The sequence below is a fragment of the Camelus bactrianus genome, chromosome 19 (genome assembly GCF_048773025.1).
Source record: "Camelus bactrianus isolate YW-2024 breed Bactrian camel chromosome 19, ASM4877302v1, whole genome shotgun sequence".
Lineage (NCBI taxonomy): Eukaryota > Metazoa > Chordata > Mammalia > Artiodactyla > Camelidae > Camelus > Camelus bactrianus.
In genome coordinates, this window is record NC_133557.1 from 2,941,368 (window position 1) to 2,953,821 (window position 12,454).

General features: G+C 39.4%; 1 protein-coding gene across 2 annotated transcripts in view; it reads right to left on the reverse strand.

Annotated features, from left to right (window-relative positions):
* The window catches only part of SNAP25 (synaptosome associated protein 25), a 75,451-nt gene that overhangs the window by 17,358 nt on the left and 45,639 nt on the right, over positions 1–12,454 (reverse strand). For both annotated transcript variants that reach the window (XM_010949990.3, XM_010949991.3), the window contains exons 2-4: positions 10,629–10,764; positions 8,672–8,713; positions 2,373–2,421 (exon numbers count right to left, since the gene is read on the reverse strand). In XM_010949990.3, the coding sequence (XP_010948292.1) occupies positions 2,373–2,421; positions 8,672–8,713; positions 10,629–10,700 (163 nt within the window). In that variant the 5' untranslated portion in view covers positions 10,701–10,764. The remainder of the gene's footprint in view (positions 1–2,372; positions 2,422–8,671; positions 8,714–10,628; positions 10,765–12,454) is intronic.

Sequence of the window (12,454 nt, forward strand, 5' to 3'; positions counted from 1 at the left end):
GATTTATTTCAAAGTCTGGGACATTTTTATACAGATCAAGTCAGCAAGTCTTACAATTTTAGCAAATTCATGTGAGGAGTTCTGAAGACTGCCACAAGCTCCTGTAATTCCTTCAAAATACAACTCCACTAGACTCCATTGCTTTTGTATACATTTTGACAGTTTGTATTTTAAAATATGGATGTAAAGTGTTGGGATTGATGCTCAATCATTTTTTTTTTTTAAATTTCTCTTGTTTTTTTTTTTTATTTGGTTGGTGTATATATATTGAAAAAGTTCAATACAAATAAATGATGTAGAAACAAAAGTCTTACATCACAGCCATGAGTGAGTGCCCCTCAGGTCTCCCTTTAAGAGGGACCCTGTGGTTAGGTGACACCTCCAGCTGCTGCACCCATGGGATTCACCACGGCATTTACATGGAGGCCATGCCCTCCCTGGGATGCTTCTAGCCCACGGCTGAGCACAACTTACTGAGATGAGGCATTCCTGCCTACCATGTGGCTGCTCCATTGGGTTGTCTTTGCTTCTGGGATGCCCATCAGCCTGCATGAGACTTTCTCAGAGCAGTCCTGCAGTTTGGGACTTTCCTCCCCTGTCTCCTCTTACAAGTGTTGGACCTGCATCACAGTCTGAAGGCTCTCCCTGCCTACTCCTGCTCCCTCTTCTCTTGACCCATCACAGACACTTCCCTAATAAATCTCACACACTTTAAAAAAATTTTTTTTAATTAATTTAATCTTTTTTGGAGGAGGAGGTAATTAGGTTTATTTCTTTATTCGTTTATTTTAATGGAGGTACCAGGGTTGAACCCAGCACCATCTCACACACTTTTAATTGATGCTTTGCGTTTGCTTCTCAGAGGACCCCAAATAACGCCCCTTCCTCCAGTCCTTGCCTGTCCCCGCCCTGAGTCCTCAAAAGTCAGTTAATAAAGATTTATCTCATATATTGTAATGGTTGCAGAAGAATTTCTTTTATGGCCATACCATAATCCATTTGGCTGGTCTCCCCACTGACAGACATTTAGGTTGTTTCCAGTTTTACGAACTCTTACAGGTAAGGCATGTATATTTTGCTTCATTCTAGGAGTGGAATGTCTTGGTCAAAGATAGGTGCACTTCAAAATTTGGAGATATTATCAAATTACTCTTCAAACATTTGTATCAATCAACAGGGCCCATCTGCAGATTGAGAGTTTCTGTCTTCCCAGCATATTCACAGCATTGATTATTATCAATTAAAACAAGTTGTGCCAATCTTCTAAAGACTGTTGTTGGGTGAAGCACGGTTTCTTATGTCTGTTTGTAAGCTGGTAATTTATATATTACATCCATTTTTTCTTGTAGGTTGTTGTCCTTTTCTTTGATAATATAGCAGGGTCTCTGTATTTTAGAGACATGCCTCACATCTGTTATCTGTAAGGCAATTCCCCTCCCCTCCTGCCCCCTGGCTTTTGAGGTTTATTCTTAGAGTTTGTCTATGGTGTCCCATGTTAAAAATAAATTTTATATTTTTATCTTTGACATTAAAAAGTTTCTCATGATTGCTAAGGATTTTCTAAAGCCTTCAGTAAATATAAATAAAGAGAAAAAATTTTCTGCCAAATCTGTTATGATAAGAATTCAGATTGGAATCAGGTAACTAACTTGTGGCTGGAATTAAATAAAGCATCACGGTATGGCTAGGTGTCTAAGTAAAAAAAAAATTTTGGTATTTGACTTCTAGAGTCTACTGCAGACTATGGAGATGCTATAGTAAAATGCTGGCCCTCTGATTTTCATTGCTTCTAGCATTTCCATAATTAAAAGAAAGAGTTCAAATATTTTAAATTGTTCAACTTTCCATTTTCCAATGATCTTCCTCAACTCATGTCTTGTTAAACACAGCTTCCAGCTCTTTAAGGAATTCCCATAACGACTTGGAAATCAAAGCTGCGGGGTGCTGAATTAGGATGGTCAAAAGAAATGGGCAACACGATATACTCTTCTCTCATTCTTTCTGGGAATTATTAGAAGAAAACCAAATTTATGGGAAAGATTGGGGATCAGGGGGGAATTCGCAAACTGCCCAAAATACTATCATTAAAAAAATCCAAGCAACTGACTTCTGCCTTCAAATTCTGTTACCCCCAACACATAACAAGGAGAGTAGTACCACTTATTGAGTCGTGAAGACCTCAGCATTTCCCTACATCTACCAATCTTTTCAATAGAAAAAAGGAGAAAAAAAGCAAGATGAAAACTCTAGAGCTATCACACTCATATATGTGTGTAACACATGTCAATGACCACCTGTGTATGCACAAATCACTTTTTAAATGCAATTTATTCAGATGAGGAATTGTTCTTACTGAAGAAATCTGAACTTACCTCCTTGTTCATCCAACATAACCAAAGTCCTGATACCAGCATCTTTACTCTACATTCCAATAATGGTAGCAAAGTGGAAAAGAGTTAGGGAAAAGAGAGAAAGAGAAATCAGTAAGGGGACAATTAGCCCTAGAAATGGAAGATGAAGAAGGACCAAAGGAAAAAGAGGGAGAAACTATGGCAAAGAGTATTAGGGGCTGGGGAGGGACTCAGAGGAGTGGGTCACCTGTGGAATTGCTCCATCAGTGATTCTCAGGATAGAAGTGGGGGTGTAGCTCAGTCTCCATGGGGTAGGGCTGGGGATGGAGCTTTCATGCAATTGGAATACTCACACTTAATATTATACTAGGATTTTATATCTAGAAAATAAAAATGCCTAGTTTTTGTAACACCAACCACAGAAAGCAAATCTTTTAAAATCTTCTAGGCTGAATCTTCTCTGGCAAGATATATCAGAAAATTCCCATCAGTGAACTGGGGAGAGATGCTCCACTGGAAAGATGTGTAGGAATCTTGAGGGGGGTGTGAAATTTTTAGGTTTATCAAAAAAGATTACTTCTTCACAAAGGTCACTGAGAAATACAGCTCAAAAGGAAATTCAACCTCCTATTTTTTTCTCTGTGGAGAGAAGTTCTGCCAGATTTAGAAAGGGCTTGACAGATGAGAAATAAGGGCTTTTTCTAATGAAATCTAAAATTTTGCACAATAATATAGTGTGAGAAAATAATTCATCCACCAGATTTACTGCAGCTTTTGTGTGCCAGAGAAGTCTATAAAAGGCACCCGTATCTCACTCCTTATGACCTAAATAAACCAGACATCCCTGAACTATTTGGTGGAGGTGGGTGGGAGTTGGTGGGTGGGAGAAAAGGAGGAGCTATCTGCATTGCAGACACTTAGAGGTCATCATTTCCAGGAATTCTAACTAGTTAAGTTAAGACCTTCCATAGTACAGGATGATTGTTAATGAGTATTAAATGGCATTGCTTACAGTTTGGATTAATTGGTTTTTCAAGGAAAGCTCATGGTGGTCCCTAGAATAAATTCTAAAATAAGACATCTCTCTGGCCCCATTTATTTTCCACTGACTTATGTTAAAGAATGAGAGAGACGTTAGTGGAGGTCAACAAAACTTTTTTTTTGAACAGTATTTTAACAATTTAGTTCCAATAGTGCTTTTAAAACATAAAATAAAACACTGAAAATGATTTCTGTGAGCTTTTATAAAATTCACCATTTCATTCGGACAGAAAAGCCTATTTTACTTTTTTCTTTATGGAATAAAAGATTCTTTAAATTCTACAAGGGCTTTACAATTTTCAAAAGTTTCACACACACAATTTCATATAATCCCATAAAAAACTCCTTTTCCTCTCTACCCTTTACAGTGCCCCTTCCCCCTCCACTCTCTCAACTGGTAACAACTAGTTTGTTCTCTATAAAACTGTTCTTTTGGTTTTAGTAACAAGTTTGTTGTATTTTTTAGACTCCACATATAAGTGATATCATATAGTATTTGTCTTTCTCTGTCTGACTTATTTCACTTCTCATAATGCCCTCCAAGTCCATCCATGTGGCTGCAAATGGCAAAATTTTCATTCTTTTTCATGGCTGAGTAGTATTCCATTGTGTATGGGAAACAGGTGAGTGATTTTAATTTCATCAGTCCAGCTCTTATCTGTTTACATTTTCTGCTATACCCATTTATTTTATATGAAGCCCTGCAAGCATAATTTCCAATTCATTCAATCTGGTGCTCAATGTTTCAGCACTGGAATGATTCACAGAGCAATCAAGAGTTGGCCCCAGTTTGGGAGAACAGAAGCAGTAAGCATAGATCAGGGAGTCAGGAAGGCTGGATTGTGTTCTTAGCTCAGCCACCAACTAGTCATGAGGTTGTGGAAGAGTCACATGAGCTTTCAGAATGTTTCCCCATTTCTTATTTAGAAATGCTAAATAAGATTGGATAGTTGATTGGATGGTTCATTCACTCACACACTTATGTATTCATTTATTCACTAAGTGACAATCAAGCCTCCACTCTGCTCCAGGCACTAAGGTAAGGGCCAACACGTGGCTTCTCAACTGTGCTCCAAAGAAGAAGAAACCATTTGGTCAGGTGGGTGGAGCTGGCATCTGGGAGTCAGTAATTCTGAATTCTAGACTTATCTTTGAAATTCTATTGCTCTAAAGCCACCTGTTCTGTGTCTCAGCTTTTCCAGCTATCAGATGGGGACAGAAATATCTCCCTCACTTCTCAGCACTCACAAAGATAAAACGAGTTACCGAGCATAAAGGCTTCTAAAAGTTCAACTCCATGGGAGGCTGTGATTCAAAAATAGAGAGAAAGAATTTAATTTGTGTGGAATCTCGATCAGTTGAGAATGAGCTGCTGTGTTTGTTTTCTTAGATCTTTTTATTTTTTGTGAAATTCTCAAAAATTTTTTTTGTGGGAGTTGCTGGTGGAAGGGCAGTGCTGGGGGTAGGAATTCATGCTCTGGAATCAGGTAGACTTGGGTTTGAGTTTCATCTCCGTCATTTTCAGCTGTGTGTCTCTAGCAAGTTCCTTAACTGCTGTGTACTTCCATTTCCTCGAGCAAAGCAGTAGTAAAAGGCGACTACAGGGATTAAATTAGATAACATGAGCTTGGTTATGACAGCTCTGAGCACAGTGCCTGGCACAGACTGGGTTCTCTGTAAATTGTTAGAACTTGTATATGCAGCTCCACTGTTTTGCTGACAGCTTTTATTGAAGCAACTGGATTGTCCTTTGGGGGAACTTGGAGGGCAAGAGAGAAGATCAGGGATGGGGACGATACCCCGAGTGAAGCAGAATGTTACTTTCTCTTGTTCCTTAACGAGTATTATGTTTTAATAGCTAGGAGTCAGAGGAGGTGGTTCTATTTTTGCCTTCCCTCAATTCTTGGTTCCTGTTGGGGATTCCTGGGAAAATTCTGCCTAAGAACAGGGAGAGTGGGAGGTATCAGGGATTATTTTTTTCATTTCTTTCTTTTTACTTTTGATTTCTCGATTCTTTTTATTTTTCTTGCTGATGAATGAAGACCATATTTATAGAACATTTTAAAGTCTTTCTTTTGTCACCCTGAAATGCTTTTCCCCTAAGTCCAATACATCTGAGCTAAAATTAGGGCAGTCGGGCACTCTCTTAACTGCTAGAGTCCCAAAAGACCCCCCACATCTGCCCACCTGAAAACAACTGCCCAGCCGAAATTTTCTATTTTTAGTGGAAAGTCTGGCCTAACCAAGATAATATCTTTAGATTCTTATTTTCTTCTTGTGATCAAAGTGTCTTTGAAAGATAAGTTGGAAAGAAAAGAAAAGATGCTAAAACACCCATGAAATGTTGGGGAGCCCTCAGTAACCCCCACTCCATGAAAGCTCTGTGTGGGGCTTTTGAATCGGCCTGCCCTGCAATAGCATGGCTTTTCCTGGCTTAGTTTCATGGTCCCAGGGCATTAACGGGTAGACTTCACTTCCTGCAGTGAGTGTTGGCAGATTTAACCTTTTTGCCTGGAATCAAATATTCCCGCCTTGAGAACACATTCATGCCCCTCCATCCAGCATTCACTGTCTCCTCCTCTGTACTCCTGAGGCAGGGGTGGCCTTGAATTTGGAGACCTCTTTTCACATCTGTTTTCCTGCATGATATCAGTTTTGATCTTCCACCCCATGCACCAAGGTGAGGGCCTTCCATAAATATTTGCTGAAATGCATGCATCAAAAGAGTCAGTTCCCAACTCCAGGCTGGGAACCAAGTACTTTGAGATTTCTAATCTTGTTACCTGTGGACAGTATTCAGTTTTTATGCACTTTCTCCACTGACCTCTGTGGAAATTTACATCGTCCTTGAAACACTGACGATGACTTCTATTAAAAAACAAGCCTCTATGCCTACTACTCCGTTACACCCTAAAGTCCACGAGGGATGGCACAAAGTTCTATATTCCACTAAAAGTGGGACTGTTTGCCTTAGGGAGACTTCACAAGTTGAGCAACTTTTCCTGTCTTTGAGACTGAATTTCAGTAAGAATTCAGCTCAATTCAAATTATGCACTTTGGGATCATGAGCAAGGATCCTGGCATTTCAATGCAAGGATTTTCCAAATGATTTCTGCCCTTGATGAATATTTAATGCCAATTCTCTTTAAAGAGAATTTCCTCCTTGACTGAAAGGCAGAATATCATCTGGGCAGCCAATGCCCTAGACATAAGGGGTGTTTGACCATCAATATAAAATAAGCCAGGAGGCTGTGAGAGCAATCAATCCAGTCTGATAATGCCTTGCTCATAATTTCCTAAGGATGGAAAGTCTAAGAGCCTCTTCTCACTTATTAGAGGGAGGAGATAACTTCCATCTGTTTCAGCCCCTGTACTCCGATGCAACTTCATGCTTGATCGGGAAACACTTTAGGGGAAACAAAAAATGTGTGATTTGAGAATCCTACTTCAATCAATAGAGCTTTTGAGATGTTTTCCCCCAGAATAAATTGGACTGCCTGAAGTCTAAGAAGACACAGCAAGAAGTGTCCCTGGCTCGAAGATTCCGATGGCGGAGGGGCCTGTTGGGAAAGGTGCGTTGGATGCTTTTTCTCCATCACTTTCCGCATTCTAGGCAGTGTTTCAACATTGCACAGGTGGGCAAATGGATAGTTCTGACGGTTTAGAATTTTACTTCACGTGTACATACACACATAAATGAAAATGAAATTTAAGCTTAGAGACCAAGGTCATAAAGACGTATCAAGATAGTGGCATCAGCTGACTGCTGGGCTCCTTTCGGTCAGTCACCGTGAGAGCTCACATGGGAATATTACTCACATTTGTTCCTTTCACTTGTTCTCATGATAGGTTGAGGGGCAATACATCTATTGGGAAAGCCTCACCAGGCACTCTTAGATTAAGAATATCTGCCTCCTTCTTGGTCCCCAAGTATTCCTGCATAAGTGGTGTTGCCAGGATAGAACAAAGAAAACATTTCTCTTCATTAAGAGAGCAAAGGCTGCTTTCCTGTGCTGCCAAGGGCCCCTTGCTGGACTGCCTTCCTGTGGGGGTCAATTTGTGCTATGCTGCAGGCTCAAACTGTCGTGTTTTTGTGATGATAGATTTTGTTCGGTGCACCCCTCCACCCTTCCCCAGGTTCCTTGGAGCTCATAGTTGCCACCTTCTCCTCCCCATCCTGTGGTGCATTTAGCCATATTTCATTCCTAGGTGGGAAGCTGAAGCTGCAGAAATAAGGGGAAATGTTGGCTTCTACACAGTGGGAGGTGACTGCCCTTGCTTTTAGCCTTATACAATTTATCTATTTCTCTTTTCATGTCATTGCATAAGCAATTTACAGTAGCACGAGGCAAAGGAGGCCCATTTAATCATTCTGCTCAAAAAGCCCCAAGATCTCTAAAGATGATAACCACACATGAATTTATACATTGATAAGCATTTTCAAAGCGTAGCTAAAACAGCATTTCACTGAATAAAGACGATTAGGCTTGTTTTATTCATTTAAAGATAAATATAGCTCATTCCATTCTGTTTCCACTTCATCTCTCCCAACGGACAAGTTCAATTAATCCATTTATTCTTCCTGGTTGACTGCTGCTCTCCCAAATTGGAATGAGTGAGCTTTATTGCAAATGCCCTTTTGATTCCATTATTGCTATCTGCCCTATTTTACCCATTTAAAAATATTTGGGGATTCATTAACCATGCCTTGCAAATGGATGTTCAATCCAGAGTCAGGAATATAAAAGAGCTTCTATATTTACATGACTAGACTTGATGTTTCCCTTTACTAAAGAATTTTCCTATTATTTCATGAATTTTAGTGCCTGATTCTAAATGTAACAATTTCTGAAAACGTTATACCTCTATGGATAGATATTTTTCAAAGACACATGTGGCTAAAGTTTGAACAGAATGCCAAGATTTAGCTGCAAGTTAGAGGCATCAAAATCATATAAACAAATGAGGATTTTATGTAGACAATTCTTTTGTATATTAAAAATCACTCTGATTTGCTTTTGTGATTTCTTGGGAACATTTATTTACTTGGAAGGGCCATCCTCCTCTGCTTCCCAGACTTTGAAGATAGTCTGGGCTGGGAAGGAGAGTGAAGACTTTGATGGCTATCTGGCAACTTAAATACAGCATCTCCTTCATTAGGTGGCTTTCTGGTAGCTCCATTCACAATGGGACCATGACCCAGGGAAATGCAGTAGGGTCCAGGCAAAGAATATGTCAGCCAAGGGGATTAGTTCATCTTAAATACAGTCACTTCTTACCTCTTCAACTAGTTGCAGCATACGACGGGTGCTTTCCAGCGACTAAGATAAATAAATAAATAAATATTATGAGTGCAGGATCCAGAGGTCTTGCAAAATTGGAAGAACTTTCTTCAGTTAGGAAACACAACGGGTCGCTATCACACGTTCTTTGAAGTTTGTAACCGAAACACATTTTCAGTCTCTTTCCTGTGAGGCTTTCTGCATAGTTAAGATTCCCTAAAGCAATTACATTACAGCTGACTGTCATAAAATCAAAACCACATGAAGTTGATCTCGATATCAAAAGTAGAGTAATCTGGAAAAGATAATTTTGCATGTGCAGGATGCATGCAAAATTATCTCAAATACTCAGCAGACCAACTGGGCCTCCCCAGACCAGGAATATTGAATTTTAAAGACAAACATAATTTTTCATGAATTGAGATGAATCTAACATCGAGTTTCTTATAAAGCTCCCAGAAACACAATTGGAAGTTCTTATCAGTACAAATCAAGTTGTTGCCCTAGGGTGGAAAGAAAATCAAGCGTGTTTGAAATAACTAGCCTATAGGAGACAGTGACAATAATTATCTTCATCCTCCGATAAGGAAAAATGAGATGGAAAGTGAACTCAGCACTGGTCCCTTGGGCATTGGTGTGGTCACCTTTTTCTTAGTTTCTTTGAAATTACTAGAATCCAGCAACCAGTGTGATTTCTCAAAGCTGTGCTTTTAAGTGACAAACTTATTTTGGACAAGAGTTCGCAGGAATATGAAAAATGTTGACTTTCCTGGAAGAATTGTCAGCAGGCTGCTTTCTTTTAAAATAAAATGGTTGTCAGCAGTAGTGTGTTGGTAAATGTTTAACAAGTGGCTCTCCAGAAAATATATATATATGTGTGTGTGTGTATGTTTATTTTAATGATATAAAGGATGAATAGCACAAAATTGACAAATAATAATAAGATACACAATACTCTTTATTGTAAATTTGAATAGATTCTTATAGAAAACTTTTTTTGTTTTTTGTTGAACTCTTGTCCACAGCTAAGCTCCCATGGAACAAATGTAGTTCTCGCATGAAGGCTATTTACGTTATTACGTTATTTACACTACTAATCGCTATATAATGTTATATAACGTTTAGTTACGTTAATGAGTAAGAGGAAAGTGAAACAATGGAGACATGTGGAATTTTATTTACTTGTTGATGATGCCAAGTGGCTTCTCTGCTGAAGAGAATCATAGTTTTCAAATACTGGAAGATTTTCTCAATTTTTCGTGTTATCCAGTGTAATGGCTGCAGAGGTGTATACTTTGAAGTCTAATCTGAGTTATTAATATTTTTCTACTTTCTTAAGTCTAGAAGATCAACAAAACAATAAGTCAGGCCCTGATTTGTAGGGTTTGAAGATTCATGGCATAAATACTCTTTCTCTGTCTGATTTCTGACTACACTGTAGTGTCCCTGAAGGTGAACTTGAGTCACAGTAATGCGTCGTTATACAGTATCCCCACACAACAGACAAAACAAGCACGAAAAACTTTGAAAGCATAGACAGTAATAAAATCATTAGGATGTGACGAGATTTGAGTATTTATTATCTTTGATTTTAATATGATCTATTTAATTGTCATTTTATATAATTCAATTTCAATACCAGCTTGCAAAATTCTAGAAAATGTAACAACCAGCTCAACACTGGCTGTAAGCCACCCAAAGATACTACTTTTCTTACAGGATCTTGACTTCTGTAGATTTCTAGAAGTTGGGGGTTTAGGTTAAGTCATTGATCTGCACGTCGGTTTTATAACCAACTCATTCTGGTCTGCAGAGGCCTTAGGTGTATAGGAAATCAAAGTCATACTTCTCCTTTTTTTTGAGACATGGCGAAGCCTTTTTCCCACCTCAACTTGAATACGACAAACCACGCAGCTACCCGTCTTTCACTCCCTTCCCAGGTCTCCAACCTCACCTCGTCAGCCAGCTGGTCAGCCCTTCGCTGCATCTCCTCCAGTTCATTGCGCATGTCCGCGTCTTCAGCCATGGTAGTAGTGGGGGGTGGCTGGGTGCCTGGGCTGGGGCGTCAGTGATGGGTTTGATCACAGAACCTGGAAAGAAGTAGATTTGAACATGTGAGAGCTTATATGTGTATGTGCAGTTGTGCCCAAATAGGGGAAGATCTAAATTGTCCACACTCTGTCTCTATAGCTCAGTTCTCTTCTGAGCTGGAAGCCATAATCAGATGGGAGTCGAGAGAATTATGCTGTTTCTCCAAAAGCCATCATGAATGCATATCTGCCTACTTTACAATGGAGATAGACACCTATCTACCCATGAAGTATTTTTTAAGACACACACAACTCAAGAGTTTGGAATGTTGGGATGGAAGGATGTGGTTCTGTATTAATACTTTTAACTTCACATTTTTAAATTTAAATTTTATTTTTTTAACAGCTTTATTGAGGTATAGTTGACATACACTAAATCCCACATATTTGAAGTATACAATTTGAGAAGTTTGACATATGTATACACCCAGGAAACCACGACCTCAAGAAAATAAACATATCCATCACCCCACAAAGTTTCCTCATGCCTTTTATAATCCTACCTACCCACCCATTCACCCCATCTCACTGTACCCCTGCGCCATGACAACTGCTTATCTGCATTATGTCACTACAAATTATTTTGCATTTACTAGAATTTTATATAAATGGAATGATACAGTATGTACTATTTTTTGTCTGGGCTCCTTTCCTTAGCATAATCACTTTGGGATTCTTTCAAGTTGTAGTTTGTACTAATAATTCATTCCTTGCTGCTGTTGAGTAGTTTTCCATTGTATTTAGAGGTATTTAGAAGCAAAAGACAGAAGATCTTTACTCTCTTTCAGTTGTTATCTAAGGTTGCCAAGAGGGCTTATGTGGGTGTACACAGGAATTTTTCTAAAGAGGGATGGGCCCTTGGCCCTGAAATGTGACCAAACGCACTTTTTTTTTTGGCTCCTCTCTTGAAATCCTATTGTTACATTTTATTATTATCATTTATTACATTATTATTACAATTACAGGTAACCAGACTATGCTCCCTCCAGAGTCAGTCAGCCCCTTCCCTCCTTCCCTTACTCCTTTCTTTCTCCTGTCTTATCTTCCTTCCTTCTCAGATATTTATTGAGCACCTGTAATGTGCCAGAACAGTGTTAGGCACTAGGAGGATATACTGCTGAACACGACAGGCAAATTCATTGCCATCACAGAAGCGCAGTCTAATTGGGAGGACGGGAGTGAAAGAAGAGAATTTTAGATTACTCAGTGTGATAATAGTTATATTAGGAGACATACCATGAGTGCCCAGGGGTCACAGCAGGCCTCCCTGAGGAAATCATGTCCCCAGGACTGGCCCTTCAGAAGGAAGGAGGTAAAAGGCCTGAGGAAGGGCTCCAGATGATAAGTATTTGATATGATGAAAACCTTTCTGTGTGTAGCACAGTAGTAGAAGGCATGGGCCCACGTGGCTGAGATGTACAACTGTGCCCTGGAATTTTTCCTTACTTTTCCATGGTAGAGCATCATCCCTGGGAAATGTCTGCCCATTTTTAGTCATCATTGCAAAAAGGGGGTGCCATGTGGCTAGAGATGGCTCATGAGCTATAGCAGAAATGATGTGTGTTTCTCTGCCAGATCAAGGATTTCAGAAGCAGGCATTCCTTCTCTGCCCTAGAGGATGGCAAGGCCATAAGACAGCAGGAACTGAGCCTGCTGAATTCCTGCATGGAGGAAAGTTGATGATTCACCA